Source organism: Strix uralensis, chromosome 7, assembly GCF_047716275.1.
Source record: "Strix uralensis isolate ZFMK-TIS-50842 chromosome 7, bStrUra1, whole genome shotgun sequence".
NCBI lineage: Eukaryota > Metazoa > Chordata > Aves > Strigiformes > Strigidae > Strix > Strix uralensis.
This window is the reverse complement of record NC_133978.1, coordinates 27,923,292-27,942,691: the sequence shown is the minus strand read 5'-3', so window position 1 is coordinate 27,942,691 and position 19,400 is coordinate 27,923,292. Positions and strand designations below refer to the sequence as shown.

Below are 19,400 nucleotides of genomic sequence, written 5' to 3'. Positions count from 1 at the left end.
TAAGGCAGGAAGCAGAAAAGCATAATGAGGAAGGTGGGCTCTGGTGCCAAGGAACTGTAGCCTGAAAACAGATTTCTTCATACTCTGAATGCTTTTTTATGATCACTGTTAAAATTACTGCAGTATTTCCAAAATACTTTTTATACTGTTCGTTATTTATAACCATAATATGTAATGACAGAAACTCTTTTCCAGTCCCATACCTCAACTGGGCTATTGTGTGTTTCCAAAGACTGATTGATTCTAGTGTAGAGGAGAAGTGTTCTATGGTGGCTACTGAGCTGCTTTAAAATAAAAGGATTTAATTTAATTTCCAAGTTAGTTACAATAATAACAGTACAGTATCAGCTAAATCTTAATTGTGGTCCACTGTGTTCAAATAGAATGGAAATATTGTAGTTTCTGATAAAAATTTCAGTCATAGTTGACTTAAAAACAGAAGTTAGGTTTTTTTAAGGGTAAGCTGTTATGGTTTTGATTATTTCTTTTTTAAATCTACTTTATTTTTTAAACATGACAACAGTGGTTTACTTTTTTCTTAAACACTTCATAGATGACCCATCTCAACCAAAGCAGGTTTCAAAACATGGGGCGTCTTCTCCAAATGCACTGAGAATGTCATCTGAGATGACTGCTGGTATGTGGAAGAGCCAGTCTGTTCCTTCGCACTGCCTTATATCTAAGATGTCTTCTGGGCGATCCAAACAAATAAACTTTCCTGGGAAGAGAAAACGCACTGCCATGAGTGTGGATGCAGACAGTTCAGAACAGTCTGAAGTATCAAATTTGAATGACTCTGCTTTTAGTAGATCATCTGCAAAATGCAAAAATAGGAGGTCTGATTTTGTCAAAAATACCCTTTTAAAGTCTGCTTCTGGTGATGTGCTGCAACTGAGGGAGACTGCTGCTCTACCTAGACATGATTCTGCTCTTTCAGAGGAATACCTCAACTCAAGCAATGAAAATGAGAAAAATAATTGGTCCTCTGTAGGTCCTGGTAAAAATAACCACATTTCTGTTGTGGATACCAAAGAGAATCAATTGCAGGTGGCTAATTCACGCTTTTTCTTGGAAAAGTCCCTTCCTTTTTCTCAGGAAAAAAGTACTGTGTTGCCTTCTTTCTACCACTTACCACAAACGAAAAGTGTGAAATCTAATCTCCAGAATGCTGGCTTGTCTCAGGTATTGGATGCGAAGAAAGAGCAAGGCGGGAAAAGACTAGAAAGATGTGCACACTATAAAGCTTACAGTATTCAATGCAGTAACAGTTTTTCAAAAACAAAAGACAAAACTTTGGAAAATGCTTCTGATTCTTGTTCAGTGGAAGGTTCTGGGAAACTTGCACTCTTAGAAGAGCCAGGTAAAAGCGTTTCCTGTTCATCGTCTTTTAAAGAAGTGTGCATGAACAGAGGCCATATTTCTTCACAACTGTCAGGGGAGTTAGAAGCTGAAAGCACCTGTACAGACAAGTCCAAGCTGAATGGAAAATCAAAAAGCAGCTTTGATGGTGAAGATGAGAGTTTGAAACGCAGTCAAGATGATGATGATGATGATGATGATGAAGAAGAAGTAGTATTCATGCCACTGCAAGAAATTCTCTCTTCAGGTCCCAAGCCACAGACAGGAACCCTGGAAGAATGCTGTCTTGACAGTTTTTCTCAGGACACTGCGACTCCATTACTGAAGCTTCATGTAAGTGGCTAAAACCCAAAAATGTTGCATCAGCTTTGTTATGTTGTATTTTTTTATTTGATTTTTTCCTTTATTCATAATGCATGAAAACTCAAAGAGTTATTTGTCTGCAAAACTAGTTACTCAGCTTAAGGGTCCTATGCTGTACAGTGCGATGTAGGCAGAGAAAGAGTGTGCTTTGTGCAGAGAGAGGTGCTTTGTGCAGACAGATTGCATTAGCTTTTGCCTTTCGGTGGTTTTTAGGAGTTCTGATTTTGCTTTTTCACTCTAAAGAAAAAGACAGGAGGTTACATTTAGAAGATATGTGGGGGTCTAATGTTTTCATTTTCCTGATAATACTTTTATGAGTTGAAGTTAACTAGAGGAAATTGATCTAGATGTTGAGAGATGTGTGCTAGACTCCAGTCATTCATCCTTGTCAGTCTGTGATTGTTAGAAGTCTGTGTACGAGTTCCTGATCTGTAAGTGTGATGTTTTCTCTGAAGTTGAATTTCATGAAAATTTTAAGTATTTTAGAAAGTATTTCAAAAAGCTGAATGACTACTTCTGCTCACAAGGGATAGATGAAGTGTTTGAATCCCAGTTTACAGGATATTACGGTGATAAAAATTGATCTGTGTTTTTAAAAGTTAGCCTATTTGTTCAAGAACAGCTTGTCAAATAAGTAGTGATTTTGAAGTTTTATTGTAAAATAATGTTTTAATTAGGAAGGTCCTGCAGTAGGACTTAGTGTGGCATTCCTGACGAAATTGGTACAAGCTGGAGACGGCTGCATTTAAATAAAAAGATTTTTGTATTGAGTCTGGCTAGGTTGGAGTTAATTTTCTTCATAACAGCTGTGTGGTGCTGTGTGTTTTGGACAAAAACAGCCTGAAGAGACCAGTCTTCTGCCTGTTGCAGAGCAGTACTTAGCAGAGCATCAAGGCTTTCTCTGCTTCCCACTCTGCCCCCACAGTGAGTAGGCCAGAGTGGAGGGGGGGGACGACACAGTTTGGGAGGGGACAGAGCCTGGACAACTGACCCCAGATGACCAAAGGGATATATTCCATGCCACTTAGTGTCATGCTCAGCAGTCAAAACCAAGCAGGGGGAGTTGGTCTGGAATGTAGCCATTACTCAGAGTCTAGCTGGGCATCCTTCTGCTTGTGGGTGGTGCTGAGTGATTGCCCTTGCATCACTTTTTCTTTTCCCCCTTATCCCCTCTTCCTTATTAAACTGTCTTTATCTCCATCAAAACTTGCTTTTGCTCTTCTTATTCACTCCCTTGCACCACTGGGCAGGGAAGTGAACAAGCTGTGTGGTGCTTAGCTGCTGGCTGGGGTCAGCCTATCGCTATTTTCTACAGTAGAAAACAAAACAGCAGAATACCTGTATAAATACTCTTGTCCTCTTCTCCTCTTGTTTTTAAATCTCTGGAACAGTTTACTTGTTGACTGAGTTACTACCTCCGTAGGCAGATACTGAACAGCCATAATTACTTTATCTGTCCTTATGATTCATTATGCAAGCATGTTATAGATCAGACTTCTGTGGTTACGTTACATAAGTATTCCACAATCTTAACCAACATGTTTAGGTATTTAACGGTTAAGGCTGATAAACAGATGCAGCCTAGATCAAATGTATGTGGAACATGTATGTGACCACAACATTTGGCTTATACTGTTTCTGCATAATTAATGGCTAAGTAAGACAAAATAGTTAAGAACTGTCCCAAAATTTCCATGACCATGTTTTTTGCATATACTATCATTCTTCCCCTGTCTTGTAAGAAGGGACATATAGGCACATTGGAATAAACTCATTTTAGGCATATTAACCAGATATAAAATAAGGTGAGAGGTCTTCAGCTTTTCCACAAGATTTCCCCACACAAAGACATGCTGCATGTTACATTTGAAAGATAACTCTGAATACCAAAAATTAATGCTGTATTAACTGGCTTTTTTTGTTAGCAGGCGGACACTAATGTCTTAGACTAGCTTCTGTTACCTTTGGGTTTACTTGGGTAATAGAAAATCCCCAATGTGTGCTCTGAATTGTGTTCTTCTAAAATGAAGGAGCTCATTGGAAGAAGCTTTGTCACTAGTAAGAGGCTTGCAGTTTAAGAAAGTGGTGTCAGAAGGGCACTGCTTGTCCAAAGAACTGAATCATGGTCATAAATAAAATTTCAAATCTGTGTTGTCTGCTACTACCTGAATAAAACACTGGCTACTGAAAAGCAAACTAATTTTGCTAGTGGTTAAGACCTTCTCTGTGGGTTTTGGTTTTTAACTATTAGCTGCTTACGTTTGTGTTAGGGTTTTGGTTGGAAGCTTTGTTTTGTCTGATGATTTTGGAGGTGATTTAGCAAACACTGGTGCTTTGCCTCTAGGTACTCCTGAAACTAACAGAGGTACTGAATCATGTTTGGAGTCTTCTTGTCTCATGCACAAGAATGGGGATTCCCAGGGTCTCAGTGGATGATAATAAAAGTTGTGAGGTAAAAGGCTTCTGATGCAAGCACTCTTTATGAGGGTTAGCTGGAGGTCAGCCCCAGGGAGAGAAGCGGAGACTTGCTTTGCAGTTCAGATCCATTGTAAAGCATAGTTATTTCTAAATTAATCACTGAGAGAGATTTGACCATTATATAAAGTTGTCAGGGGACTGAGAAACCTAAACTGTTAATAGTCCTGTTTTTTGGGGTCTCCTTTGAGTTTTTATCTTCAGGTAAAATATTAAAATTGGAAGAGTTTTCTAGTTTGATTATGTTTATTGTCCAATACTAAATGAATTGATAGCTTGTGGTATTTTTTTAATTTGTTACTGTTTCATTTACAGCTTTCTAAGACTCCTGTTGTTAGCCAGGTGTCATATGTGAACAGCTTAGAACATCTCTTGAAGGAGAAAGAAGAATCTAAAAGGTTTGTTTCTTAAAGCTGCTTTGAAAAATTTGGGATGGGGTTGTAGAAGCTTAGATGTACCTCATCTCACCGAAACTGATGGAGTTTGGGTAGCAGCAAGCTAAGCTTTGCCTGCTGATGCCACCAACGTACATCTGAGAGGAGCCACGAGTGTGGCTTAACTGTAAAAGCTAAATGACAGGCTCCTTCCAAGCGATGATGAGTGACTTGTGATACATCTGTCTACCCTTCAAGAGCCAGACTAAATTTACTGGTGCCTTCGTTATAGGTGACTGAGCCAGCTAGCAGCTGCTGGTCAGGCATGATATAGAAGTATTTATGTCGACTTGCCTGTATTAATTTCTTCAAAGGCATTTGTAGCTCAGTGTTGGTTTCCAAAGCTGTGTAGACTATTGGTATCTGATTAGTTACACAGTTGAGTGAACAGAACTAATGAGTGTTCTTGCAAGAGACCTTTTGGGTAGCAAGGGTAATGGGGTATATGTACTAATGGCAAGTGGTGGGGATGGGTATGTATGTGTGATTTAGCTTTTTTGATTTGGGCTGACTATGTAGTAGTGAATACTCCTATAACTAATACTATTTAACACACAGTATTAATACCAGTATGATTTTTAAAAAAACAAACAAACAAAGCAACCAGAAGATTGAAAGTTTTGTGCAATTACAAAAAATTTTATCCCAAGTTGGTTGTGTGTATTTATCTCTGACAAACTAGTGATTGATTGTGAATGTTGGAAATTCATTAGGTTTTGGGAAACATCCACTTTGTATCTTGGAATAGCAAGATGCTTTTTTTTTTTTTAACACAGATGCAATGTCTTGTAAGCTTTTGTCATGTGTAATTGGCTACTGACTCCTGGGTTCACATTCAGAGCTTAAATTTTGTTGTCTTCTGTTGTAAATACTAAACAGTGATGATACATTCTGCTGCTGCTGTTATTTCAGGGTAGATGAACTAGAAAAGTGGTTACAGGAAGACATACAAGGAGGAAAAACTAATTCTACAGATGGAGATGATGATGAGAATGCCAGTGGAGATGAAGATCTCTCAGAAGAACACAGGTCCTTCCAACTTCAAAACCAATTAAATTTAGTTCTTTACTTTCCTAGCCTTTTTTTCTCATCTCTCTCTCTCTCTTTCCATCAGTTGTTGTTAATATGTTTAATGTGAACCATTTTTATTGTCTTTTAGGGCTGGGTGGATTTTCTTGAACATTACCGTATTTTAACAATTCAGCTTTCATATAAGGCTGTTGTGTTTATCATCTGAAAATAAGTCTCAACCAGCAAATAGCCTGTCAGTGTTTAAATTCATAAAAGTGATTTTGAATTTTTACAGGGAGTTTATAAAGAGATTTTCAGTAGTAGCTCATGCCATACCTGACTACCATCCTGGAGAAGATATATTTGATTTATCAACCTCTGGGAAAATCTTCAATCAACATAACCTTGACTTGAGGAATTTTCACTTCATCCCTCAAAATCGTACAGAAAAGCTCCTTCTTAGGTAATAACATCTTCTTCACTGTGTCGTGTTTAGTTGTATGATTTTCTTCAGTGTTAGCAGTTTTTAAGACAAAATAGTATCTTTGCATGCAAATGAGCTCTGCCTTACTAAGTAGGCAAGACTGACTCCCTTTCCCTGGAATTCTCCTTTCCAGGTTAGCTTTACAGAACAGTGAATTGTTGCTTGAAGCTTCCTTCTTTCCTCCTCTGGAATTCATGAAAAACATCTTAAATGAGACATAAGGAAAAAAAATAGGTGTTCTGGCCTCTTCCATGTTTCTACTGTGTTGGGCTATCATTGATAATCTGACCAGTTTGTGGAAGATAAATGCAGAAATGAATTGTTTTAAAGAACAAACATTTAACTGTACCAAGACAGAAAGAGGACCTTTGTGGTGAACTGATTTGTGACCTACTAATGTTGCATTATGTCTGCTGAAAGAGTTTGACATGTTTTCATCCTGAATGGACCTGGGACTTAGGGCTCCACCTAATGAGGATTGCAGAAAGTAACAATTTCTGATAGGTGTTGGCTAGCACTGTGTCTGTGTGTGTATAAACAGCTGTAACTCATAGGGATTTGTATTCTATATTTGTGAGGCTGTCAGGCTACAAATAGCTGGACAAATTCTGGCCTAATACCACAAGTGCAAATCCTAAAAAATTCTGGTTATCTCAGTTGACGTTTTATTTCAAACTTGCATCAGTGAAACTGAGAGAATTAGTGTAGTCTTAAAGGACTTGTGTGTGTTCTATTGTGGGTGTGAAGAGGAGGAGGGTGGCTTCTCCTCATCTCTTGAAGTGATGCTTGTGATATACTCCTTTGGCTTCAGGCCTCTCTATTAATATGTTTTGAAGATCACAAGGATATACGCTTCAGAAGTATCTTGTAAATCAGTGGCTGGAGGAATGAGAAACAAATCGTCCCTTGCAGAAGGCAATTATGATTTAATTGCTTATGCATTCTGCCCAGTTGGCACAGCTGGCATGTACTGGCTGTCCAGTTGGCACGTGAATGTCTTCCTAGCAACTTGTTCAGTCAGACAGGTTGAGGGTATATGGAGAAGTTAGGACACAGATCTCTCAACAGAGCTGTTTTAGTAGATACTGAGAATAGAGGAGACTAAAGGGAATGTAGGAAACTGGGTATCATTAATTCAGCTGCTTATGACATACCTGACTTTCTAAAGAAGATTAAAGCTAAAATAATTTAGTAATAAAAATGACATAGTTTCTGTTCGTCCAACAGCTACTTTTTGCACCTCACAAGTTTGCCCAGTGAGATTAGACTGTTTGATTTTAATTGCTTTAGTTTGCTTCCAGACTCTTTATTTAAAAGATTATTTTAAAAATTTCAAAGTTTTTTCTCTTTTCTTTTAAAAGTGTTGGTAAAGGTCATTGGACAGTAAAAAATCTCATTCATTGGTCTCACTGAGCATAGCAGCCCATCTGTGTAGACAGGCATAATGGTTCATAGTACAATAGTGTAAATCAATGTTTGTTTGAAGCTATTATTCTCTAGTAATACAAATGTTCTAAATTATATAGTATGGCATTTTAGAGAAAAAGATAGTTGTTCTAAATAACAAATAAGGTTTAATTACTATAGTTTTTCATATAGGTAAGAGCATAAGAAAAACATCTGTTTTGGATGTTCAGATCTTTGCTGTTGATGATGATCTGAGGAGTGGGGAAGTTCTTACACTTTTGTGAAAGTGCTGATTCAACCACTAATTGATTTTTTTTCTCCTCTTTACCCACCCGCATCTTTGTCTTACAGTTCTGGTGTAACACAGCAGCTTTCTTTAGCTATTACTGGTTTTCTCAGTTCTGCTTACAGTTGTATCTTGTGTCCCATACCAATTCTAAAGTGGCTTTTCCAGGTAAGACTATACTATTCATGCAGTTATATTCTATCCAGGTATAATACTCTTCCTGGAAGCCAGTTGTAGCAGGAATAATTAGAACAAACTTGTAAATCTGTTGCATTAGGTTAACAACTTCTAAATTAAAAAAAAAATATCTTTCTGGGTTGTGATTTGTTCTCCAGTCTGAAATACTTTCATTGTCACTAGGGGTAAAACACTAGAGAGAGCTTTTCTCCACACTTTGAGTGACTGCAAAGCTGCACGTCCCTGTCCATCTTCATATGCATTACTACATTTGAAAAGGGCACAGTACATGCTACGAGAGAAGAGACGTCAGGATATACTAGTGTGGGCCAAATCACAAACAAACATATGTCTACATATGTCACCACCTAAGTCATCAGAGATACCTGCATTATCAGATATTTTTCATTTGGGAAAGTTCGATGTACATTATGGCTCAGGAAGAAGTCTGGAGCCATTCTCAAAGGAAGTGTGGTGGCTGTCTGCTTTCTAGATGTCTGTGTTGGTGTCTAAATCCCCAGGAATTTACATTGTTCTGCTACTCACAACAATGCTCCTCTCCAATTTCCATTCTTTTATTATTTACCATGTTCTAACTGTGCCTGAAACAAAAAAAAAAAAAAAAAAAGCTGGACCATCTGTGAAATTGCAGCCTGGGCTTGTTGACTGGCTTTCTGCTTTTGCCAAAAGGGAAGTGTTTTGCTCCTCCATATTCTTCCCTTCAGCCAGTAAAAAATTGCCTTCCACCCCTTCTGTGAGCAATGGTGTTCCTCTAATAAGGAGGAAGTGTGAGCTGATTCAGCTCACACTGGGGGGAGAAAAAGAGTTTGCTGAGCTAGTGAAGTGCTCCAGGAAACCTGAACTGTACTTCGTAATCACGTTTTTGTAGTTCAGAGTTCTATGAAAAATGAAGAATTCATTGTTTTGGTTTAGTATTGCATATGTTCAACTGGCCCATGACTGGAAAAGGTTGTAGTTAACTCTGTTGCTCCAGCTCCTGATGAAGGAGTTCAGTTTGATCACAGATGCAAATAGATTCCAAAGGGATACATGATACTTTCCGTTCTCTTAACCCTCAGTATCTTCTTATGAACCAAAAGATTCAGCATGGGGTTACAGCATTCTGATGTTGCAAATAATTACAAGTATTCATAGCATCTGTGCACTGCTTGAAATAATCGATATTCACAATACTGTGTTCTCCTTGGTGTATCTTGCTTTAGAGGCTTTGATGTGGTTTTTTTTTTTTCTTACTGTTTCTTATTTTACTGAAGAGTTGTTTGGGGTTTTTTTAATTAAAAGAAAACTGATGCCATCATGCGACTTGGTGTTTGACGTGTAGCTTCTTTTCTCTCCACAGATGATGTCTGTTCATCCTGACTATTGTGTTTCCACCCAGATTTTAGACAGATTGATGGATATAACACTAAAAAATGGTGAGTATTTGAAGGATGGAAAACTGACCACCTGAATGAAGGCATTTCCCCTCTGTTAAGTATAGAAAGGTATTGGGGAGGAATTAAAAGGCACTGGCTCTGTTCTGTGATTTAGGCTCTTCTGTTACTTATGTAATGCACAAATTCTAGGAGTTGGTCTTCACTGAGGGTGTGCAACCTGTACCACAGGATGTGGTCTTGGCATGTATTTGCAAAGCAGTACATCTGGTACAGAGCCTTTTAAACTCACTTCTGTTATTTCATAAATAGAATTGACCTGAAGAGGAGCCCAGTCTGCTCAAAAGTTTACTCTCTTTTTTGTCTTTTACTTTGGAAAATGCAGACATGCATTTCATAGCTTAAGGACTACAAGATGTTTTTCACAGTCATACCCAGTATGTAGCACTGCATAGTTTACTTTCCAGATAAATGGCAAAAGTGAAAAGAATCATACACCTGCACAAAAACACTTCCAAGGATCTGCTTCAGCCCACACTTCTGCTCGTGTCTTGTGTTTTGCCTTCCTTCACCTGTACTCTCAAATACTTCTCAAGTACAAGTTCCTTTGTGTTCTCCATGTCTTCACTTTATTCAGATCCATCAGAAGCCACTAATTCATTTATCTTTCAGTTAACATCATGAAAGTAATGCAATTCTTTTGAAGTACTTGCTCAGATCTGTCCAAATTGTACCCTGTATTTTGAATCTTGTTTGAAATTAGACTCTGAGCTGATATGAGAGGGAATGTAGCTTCCTTTAATGCCAGCAAAGCACGAAATAAGTTTGATTCTGAATGAACAGCTGATGAATGAACATTCAAAGGATTAAGGCTGGGAGAGATCCCAGCAGATCCCTGATCTTGGGGCAGGATCAGGCTACAGTTGCTCCTGGGAAGTTGTCTCACCATTTCAAAATTGGCAACTGTGGAGTCTTTAAACCGTTCTGAGACATTCTGTTCCAGTGCTTAACTAAGGATGCATCTTGTTTGTTGTTGTTTTACCAAATTGAACGTTGAGATCTGAGCCTGCAGTGTCTTGAGTGTTTGTTCCATTGTATTTGGTTTTTTTCATACAAACTTAGCTCTAAGACATAAAATTGATCTTATTCAGAATTCTGGTGACTTCTGTCATTGCTTGGAAAACACTGTGTCTAGTTTGATGTTACCTTGCTAGCTTAGTGTCCTATAGAGAATCCTCTGTTCAGTTTGCAGACTTTCAGGTACGAGTTATCATATGAATCATCCCTTCTGCAATGAGCTTTGTTTATTTCTATCAAATAAATGAATTTCATCTGTTTAACACTTCTATTCTAGAAACCTTCCCAGTTTCTAAATCTTACTTAGCTCCACTTCCAGTCCCTCTGTGATAACACCCTCTTACCTGAATCTACACAACAGTAATTTGTGTATTCTCTTAAAAGTAAATATTGCCTCCTTGCTTATTCTGCTGTTTGTGATGAAAGGGCTGTGAGGGAGAATGGGTGGAACTTTAATTCACTTGTTATATAGGCAAGATGTTTCTCTAGCATAAAATACTGTGTTAGGCTGTATTTTTTCCCCCCTCATTGTTCTGAAAATAAGCATATTGCTCAACATACCAACTCTTCTGAGATGAGAGCTGTTAGAATTGATGCAGACTACTGAGATTAGTTGTTTCCCTTAACAGGAGCTAATGCTAAGAACTAAATTTAAAACTAATCCATTCCATGTCTTTTACTTGTAGCTTCCATCAGTGATGAACAATCTAAACCATGGATTCCCTCACTAGCTGATGTGTCGGCTGTTTTTGTCAATATGGGTGTTGCGTTTAGATCTCTCTTTCCATTGCAGCATCTTCAGCCCAACTTTAAGGAGTGTGATATTTTGTAAGTGTTTTCCTTTTGATATTTATTGCTTAGATCCTGTGAAAGCAGGCCTTGTGCTTAGAATGTAGAATCAGAAGGTTCTCCTTTATTTCCCCTCTCTTCCATCAGGCCTTCTCTTCTCTAAATTCTCAGCTCAGGTCTTAAGAGTAAATAAGCTAGAACTTCAAATAATACCTGCCAGGTAAGAGTTCAGCAAACAAGAGCATTGTCCTTTGTCCTGCACCTTCCTAATGGAGGTTTACAAAAAATGTTGCCTAAATAGCTGGGCAGAGTGTAAGTAATTGGTTACAAGTTGAGATAGATGTATCCTCTGCAACTGAGGATTGTTTGGATTTGAAGGCATTTTGAAACATGCAGGGTTTTTTTTCTTCAGTTTGATGCAAGTAAACCTTTGTGGGCTTTTAAGTTGTTGATTTATTGCTCAGATTAGTGTCTGTTTTATTAGAAGTCAGATGCAAGAAACAATGAGTAAACAGCAGCCAAGAGGAGACCTAACTTCTACCAGTCCAGCCTTCTCCAGTCTACCAGAAAACAATTTAATTAATGTGATTAAGGTGAGAAAACACCAGTTAGTGTGAGAAAGTTTTTTGTGGTGGGTGTGTTCTTTTTTTCTTTGGGGGGTGGGGTGGGTGAGTTGCTTTTTTCTGTTTTTTAGCAAAAACCCTGGTGTCTTAATCTAGTCCTGGTCATGTTTTGTGAGTAGACAGAGCTATCCTGGGGTTTCAGCTTCACATTGAGCAGAGATTACTGCAGGCTTGTTGCAAATTTTGTTTCCTGACTTCCATTGGCTTCACTCATAACTGCACAGTTCTGCTGCCTCCCTTTTCCGGCTGTGGCGCACTATCAAATGTCTTTGGTCCCTTATGTAGAAGAAACTCTCCGTTTCTGTGCTCCAGAAGAAATGGGAAGGGGAGTTGATGTTGAGTGGTATGTCTTACGCTGCCTCAGCGTGTTAGCACAGCTCTGAGGTATGCGATCAGTGCCTGTGCAGCACCAGGGGAATGAGGTGGGAGCTCATGGAGGGCAGGTGGAGCTGTGACTGACTCTTCTGTGGAAGTGAGCTGTTGGATCCATGCACTGTGTCCTGCGAGACCAGAGGCTGAATGAGTGCTGGTCATAACTTCACAGTCTAGTTCTCTGTGGTTAAAGGTTGTATCATGAAAATACTGACTTTATAACTGATTTCAGAGTTCCTTGTGGAAGTGTTTTAATCCTCCTAACATAATTTCTTTAGATTTTTAGCTATAAAATCACTTAGTTCAAGAGGAAGCACTCAGAGCATCTCCACTAGAGACAAAATACACATCTCTTGATTCATTTGTGTTCTCATTTACACACACATCCCATATTGTATGTAACCCAAGTGATAATACTTGGGTGGGGAAAAATCTCTTGATTTATGTTTTCAGGGTTACTTGTGTATTTAGAAAGTCTGTTGGTCTTTCATTCAGTTACATGAGGATTGTCTGTGCAGTGGAGAAAGATCTCAGGTAATGTCCAGGGGATATTGCCATTGTTAAAAGATGAGCCTCCAGCAGGTATTAAAAAAAAAAAAAAAGAGTGCAGTTACTGGAAGATGGGGAGATGTTAGTACACAAGTGTTGCAAGAACAACATATCATTTGAGGTGCATTTTAATGTGAGGGTGGAAAACTTAAGTTCTCATGGTACTTTAAGCTAAAGCAATTTCAGATTTTAATGCTTTTTATTTCTTTTAAAGTTTCTAGGTTTCTGTACAACAGTAATTCAAGGTGGATATACTGATCAAGAAATACTGCTGCTGCTTTTATTGCTATTTAAAATAAGCTTGGAGAAACAGTTAAAAGAAATTCCTTTGATAGATTTTCAGTGCCTTTCCATAAAGCTTCTGATAAGTATAAAAGACTGGGATACAAAGGTATAACTTCATAAATAATTTTCTTGTACTAGATTTATGAAACTGCAACTTAATTTTCAAGAAACTTCTGTTTTGAAGTTTTTGGTTTTTCTTGATATATCAGAAAAATACTGCTTGAAAATGTAATATGAACAAATTGGGAGCTTTGGATTTGTGTGAGATTTAGAAGGTGGGTAGGTATACTGAGAGGGTTTTGTTGCATGACGTTATGCTTGCCTGCCCTCTCCTCCAAGGGGACTGTTGTATTGAACCTAATCTTATATTTACTGAAATAGCTGTATGTTTAAAATGGCTCTCTGAAAGAATGAAGAAGTGATTGCACTAAGCTGAGAAAATGTGATTAAAAACAATCTGATCTCAACTACCCTATTGTAAAATAATATTTAGCAGACTTAACTACAGGTGCAGTGCAGAAATATCTTTATGCACATCATCTCTTGTTAGATCAGTTCCTTTTAACGTTTTTGCTGTGTATGTTTCTAGGGAGTAGATGTGTACTCCTCTGCAAATAAAACAAATGCCTACAGTATCTGTTCTTCAGTATCAGGATTTTTGTTGTTGTTCTTTTAAAGATGCCTGAGCTCTGCCTGGCAGTGAGTGAACTCTCCAGTCATCACCATAATCTCCTGTGGCTAGTTCAGCTGGTGCCTAGCTGGATAATACGTGGACGGTAATGATACTGTAACATCAGAAATGTGTAGTGTCATGAACAGCTGATTTATTTGTATAAGCTCAAAGTCTGATAAATGCCATAGATGTTAAATTTTCTTTGGGTGATTCATGTCTGCTTTTAACTGTCAATCTGTCAGGAGTTCTGCATCTTTGAAATTAATAAATGATAATGTAGCTGAGTGAGGAGAACGAATTGGGTCCTCAATTTCAGGCTTGGAGGCAAGCATCTAGCAGGGTTTACTTGTGCAGAAGAAAAGCTGCAATGACATAAGAGTACTTACATTTTACTAGCCTCTTTACTAGTTTAATAGCAGCTATACTCAGAAAATCCAATTTAATAGTTGTAGGCAAGTTTATGTCTAGGAAAGCTATGCATAGCCTCATATATTTTGTAGAAACAGTGTGGATTTAAGAAATTCTCTGGGAAATAAATTTTTTAAATTGTTTTTCAGGGAAGTAAGAAGACGTCTTAGCCTAGTGATCATTTCAAAGCTTCTTAATAAAAATCATATAGAAATACCTGATGACAGTGACAAGCAGGTACTGCATATATGTGTTGTGTGTGTATAATTTAAAAGTTTAGAAAACATGTATATTATTGTTTGTGTTTTAGGTTTTAATACTGTAGGCCTATTTTCAAGAACCTTGCAAAATGACCAATTAGTAATTTTTAGTTTAGAATTAGAAGTATATTTGCACATGCGTGTAACCTGTATATTCTGCAGCTTCTAAGTGCAGTATTGTTTATGTGCCTAAACATTCATTTTGGACATTGGAAACTTCTTTCAGTCTTCCTTTTGTGTTCATGTAGAGTCACTCTTTGTTTTTGTAGGGTTGTCTTTTATTGAGGCAACATAGAAACACTTTAGTTTGTGAATAGTCAAAAATTACCCAGAGCATGAAAACTTCCATTTTAATTAAAAATCCCTTTTATATTCTTGTCTTAGTGGACAAATAATATTGTAGTGCCACTCAATTTCCAATTTTCTGTTGCCAGTAAACCAGTCCAATTTGTTAATGTTTGTATCTGTAGATGTCTCTTCTGTATCAGTTTCTGGTGTACATGAAACCTTCTAATCTACTAAAGAAGATGAGAGAAGGCCTAGAGCAGCAGAGTGCTAATGGAGACCACCTTCATACACAGCTAGAACAGGAGGTATATAACTGATAGTGCTTTTTGTATTTGTCTTTTTATGCATTTTCTACAATTTTGAGAATGTTTCTTTTCTGTTAGCTGAGGACAGTTCTGTACATGCACTGTACATACACTGATGTTTATTTGCATAGTTAAAATGTTACTCATGTTCAATTTTGATTATAGTCATGGAGGAAGGAAAGAAGTAGCATATGATGGAGGAAGCTGTCTAGGCTGTTTTACAAACGGGGAAATCAGCCATTCAGAAAATCTGACAAGTCACATGGATGTCTTGAGTCCTATCTTCTGTAATCAGAAGACCGTCCTCCCTGCTGATGTAATTGGTGGAAACTGATGCTGAGCCAGACTGTCACCTGCAGGCTTCAGAAAGAGATTTATGGATCTTCTATGAATCTTTTCTCATAAACAAGTATTAGAAAGGTTTAGTATTTCCATCCATCCAAAAATTGAATATTGGTTTGGTTATTTGAGTCTGCCATGGAATCTCTTAGCAAGTATTTTGATCTGTATGTAGATGATGGGAAAACAAAGCCAACTGCTGAATTTCGTTTTTGGTGCTTAAAACTACAGAAAGTTTTGTAGGTTACTTAGGTAACTTAAAACAGTGTAATAATGTTTTAAAATGTTTCTAATATATTAATGTACTGTTTCAAATTAGTTATTTAGGCAAATGTGTAGATATACTTGTCCATTGATCTGGCTGTTGGAGGAATCATTCCAGAAAGCAAAGACAGTGCTGTATCTAGATGTGAAGAGTTACAATTGTGCTTTAACTACTAAAGCTCTTGATTTCTCTCCAGGCATACTACCTAATCTACATCCTCCTTCATCTAGTCAGTGAAGCTAGTTTCTTTGATGTTGTAAATTCTAATCAAAGGGTAAGTAACTTCAGTGGCTAGATCTTCAGATTTTAAAAGAGTATTTATCATGCAGACTTGGTCTATTTTGGTAAGAGCCATATCACGTGATAGAAGATCACCAGTGAATAATAGCACTAGGGGAAACTTTTGCTCAGGGCCAAAGTAAATGCAGAAGAGCTTTGTCTTCACTTACTGCAGAGAAACAAACCTCTTCTGCATTTCTGCAAATGGAATTGCCTCAGAAGATAAGGCTGTGCATCAGCAGACATTTATGTTAATCTTTCTGAGAAAGTAATGGGAGATTAACTCAACACAGAAATTCTAAGAAGTGTAATGATACTATGAACTATTGAAGTAGGGTTGAAATTTTTCAGTCTAGAAGAAAACCACTTTGAAAATGTCGAGTGAAATATGTTCAAACGCATCACAGTTTTCTGTGCTGGAGTGCAGCCATGCAGCAAGTGAAAGCTAGGACTGTATCTCTTCTGTTCTCTGTAGCAATAGTTCCTTTGTACCATGTGATGTGAACGTTTGTTAGGTAATAGCTTCTGCTTAGCCTTTCAGTAATCCTGTTCAGATTTCTGTGATCATTTGCTGTGAGTTGTTTCCTGCAAGGTGTTTGTGTACACCTTCTGCCCCATGGAAACACTCTTGCCTTTTAAGAAATCTGTCATGTGAACTGTTTGAGACAGGTAAAGCGGTAACGTTTGGTTACATTAAGTGTTTCAGTTTCCTACTCAGTGCAAAAAGATATTCACAGACTGTAATCTGAAACACAACCTTATTTGGTAAAGAAAATAATTACATTGTGATGATCTTTTGAGATTTTTTTTTTTACAGCTGCCTTCCTGAAGATTTGTGGAGAACTTGATTTTTTTTTTTTTAATTATTTTTCTGTATTTCTTAGGAAGAGTCTATTATCCACTGACCTGTCAGCCATCAAGTGGCAAGAGGGATGTGGCTGAATATTGTGCAGGCTAGACTTTTTATAAAATCAATGTAACTGTTTCATTTCTGGTCCTCTTCCAGTTAGATGGGGTAAATTGTCATGGTCTTGAGACACCAGCAAATGTTTCTAAGTGTTTCTAAATGTTTCAGCATCTCAACTGTTCTGCAGAGCTTCTTTGCAGCTGTTCAGGGAGGGATTAACAGGAATTTTATGAAGAAATTTGCAGAATGAGAAAGATCTTGGGAGTCATTATCAAGAGACTATGAAGTTGCGAAACTGCTTTATTAAAATAATCAGAAATTTAGAGAGAAATAAAAGATAAGTGAATAAACCTTGACAGTGTTTTACGGGCTCAACCAATTCTTACAAAAGAAAATTACCTGAGTCATCATTACTTACAAGGTTATTTTTAGCTATTGTAATTTCTTTTTTCCGCTGATAAAAAGATCTGAATGTCACTGCACTTGCTACTTTGGGGACAGAAAGGATTTACAAATTAGCTAGTAGGAACTTTAAAATTTGTGAGGTATAGCTCTGCTATACTTTGAAACTATTTTTTTAAAGCTCTTAGATCTGGTTTACCAGGTGCATATCAGCAACTGATAGAGGATGTTGTGATCTTGTTTTCTTTGTTTTCCCCCTTCTTTACTGGATATTTCTGAGAAAAATTCAAACTGAAGCATGTAATTTTTAAATTGAAATAATATTCGAACAAAGCTTTAAGTTTTGACATGGAGGATTTAAATAGCTGTATGCTTTTGTCTTGTATTTAGCAACACTTGCTGAAGCTTTGTGGTGCCTTAGATAAGCACATAAAATGTGATATTAGGGAAGATGCAAGACTGTTTTATCGAACTAAGGTAAGACATGTAGGTTGGGTTTTTTGTTTGGTTTGGGGTGGGTTTTAGTGTTCTTGCTGTGTGTTGTTGCCTCATCTCAGCCCTGGAAATTGTAAGAGTTCCTTATGGGTTTGTTTTTCTTTCTGGTTTCTCTGTTTACATCATGTCTTTGCATGTACACAAATATATGCCCATTTTAATGCACTGAAAATACTCTTTTTGCTGACTGCAGGACTCTTTAACAACTGTAAAATGTGAGCTTGTCTTCCTTTTAGTCAGGCATCTGAACTTTTAGACCGACAGAGTTGCTCCATTTCTGTTCCTGGCAGTCACTGATAGTTGACTGCTTTTAAGAACAGAGGCTACATTCAGGGCAGAATACAGAGGTCTGAAAAACTAGCCTATCCTGCATACATGTCTGTTTTATTTTCAAATTAATGAGTTAGTTAAAAATGTTGTGGACTTAAGACAACAGTGTATGTGATGCAGCATCAAGTTTGGATAATTGCCTTTCATTTGCTTTGTGGTGTGGGGCTTACTAATGATAGCTGTAATTTTGTGACTTTCATGCTTTGCACGCTGTTGTAGCAAGCTAAATCAGATCAGTGGTAAAGTGCCCAACCTCAACTTTGAAAAACCTTGGCTTCTTCAGCTTTAGGTCACACAATTGCAGTTGTGTGCACCCTTACCTCTGAAGAAGATTTTTCTTTTTTATTCAGCCAGATTAGTAGAGCATGGATCTTTTTCACAAGTCTTGCCTTGAATTCTTGTATCTCAAGTTGCTTTCACTTTTGTTTCTATAGCCCTTGCACTGAGAGGGGAAAATCTTACTTTGTTTTTCCCCATCTATTTGTGTAATGGTACAGTAACTTCCAGAGGATGCCACTATGCTGGGTTTTAACAAAGCATATGAAGCAAATCTCAGTTCTGAATGGCTTGGATTAAACACCTGTTTGTGATTGGTTGTGAAAAAGCACAGTTTTATGTATAAGGAATTAATTTCTGAACCGGACAGTGCTGCATAGTTGGCTTCTGGGATTGCAGTTGCAGGCACCTCTTCTAGGTACAGACTTGTGTAACAAACTGAACTGACCCGAAGGATGAGGTGGGTGGGTGTTTGGAGGCCAGAGGCTTGCATGCTGATTCCAAACACTTAACATGGGGAGTCATGTGCCTGTAATATGTTTGTGTGGAGTACATGAATTCAGAGTCCGAAATTACAGGGATCTGGTTGGAGTCAAGGTGGTGGTGATACTTAAAGCCAGCTGTAAAATTGTTCTTCTTGTAAACCTTGGGTGTTGGGTTATCTGGGGTTTTATGGGTTTGGTGCAGGGGGAGAGACAGGGGCTATAATTCTGGCTTTTTTTAACATAAATGGCTAAACTAATCAATCTGAATTTGCAGGTGAAAGATTTAGTTGCTAGAATATATGGCAAATGGCAAGATATGATACAAACCACTCAGCTTACTCAGGTACTGTAATGAAACCTTTTTCTCTCTTTTCATGTCGCAGGGTGCATTTAACTCATTTTTTAGCATTTGAAAATAGCATATTCTTTCAAAGAGATTTTTTTTCTTCATAAATGGCATGGCTGTGGAATACACTTAGATGTATTAGAATAGATTTTAGTTAAAATTCTTACTTTGCTGCCTTCAACAAAACCAAGATTTATCTTTTATCCTTGAAAGTAATGCTTTTGTAAATGGCTTGTATAATACACTAAAATGCTAGT

At 37.6% G+C, this 19,400-nt stretch overlaps 1 protein-coding gene across 6 annotated transcripts in view; it reads left to right on the top strand.

The window, feature by feature from the left end:
* The window catches only part of SLF2 (SMC5/6 complex localization factor 2), a 31,857-nt gene that overhangs the window by 8,812 nt on the left and 3,645 nt on the right, over positions 1 to 19,400 (top strand). For 4 of the 6 annotated variants that reach the window (XM_074875169.1, XM_074875168.1, XM_074875171.1 and 1 more), the window contains exons 5-19: positions 554 to 1,692; positions 4,513 to 4,595; positions 5,544 to 5,660; positions 5,938 to 6,105; positions 7,885 to 7,987; positions 9,357 to 9,432; positions 11,154 to 11,295; positions 11,741 to 11,849; positions 13,015 to 13,191; positions 13,764 to 13,861; positions 14,316 to 14,403; positions 14,897 to 15,019; positions 15,820 to 15,897; positions 17,602 to 17,688; positions 19,072 to 19,140. In XM_074875169.1, coding sequence (XP_074731270.1) covers positions 554 to 1,692; positions 4,513 to 4,595; positions 5,544 to 5,660; positions 5,938 to 6,105; positions 7,885 to 7,987; positions 9,357 to 9,432; positions 11,154 to 11,295; positions 11,741 to 11,849; positions 13,015 to 13,191; positions 13,764 to 13,861; positions 14,316 to 14,403; positions 14,897 to 15,019; positions 15,820 to 15,897; positions 17,602 to 17,688; positions 19,072 to 19,140 — 2,657 coding nt within the window. Of the gene's footprint in view, positions 1 to 553; positions 1,693 to 4,512; positions 4,596 to 5,543; positions 5,661 to 5,937; positions 6,106 to 7,884; positions 7,988 to 9,356; positions 9,433 to 11,153; positions 11,296 to 11,740; positions 11,850 to 13,014; positions 13,192 to 13,763; positions 13,862 to 14,315; positions 14,404 to 14,896; positions 15,020 to 15,184; positions 17,689 to 19,071; positions 19,141 to 19,400 lie in introns of those variants that run through there. The other 2 variants (XR_012629703.1, XR_012629704.1) reach the window with 2 other exon arrangements.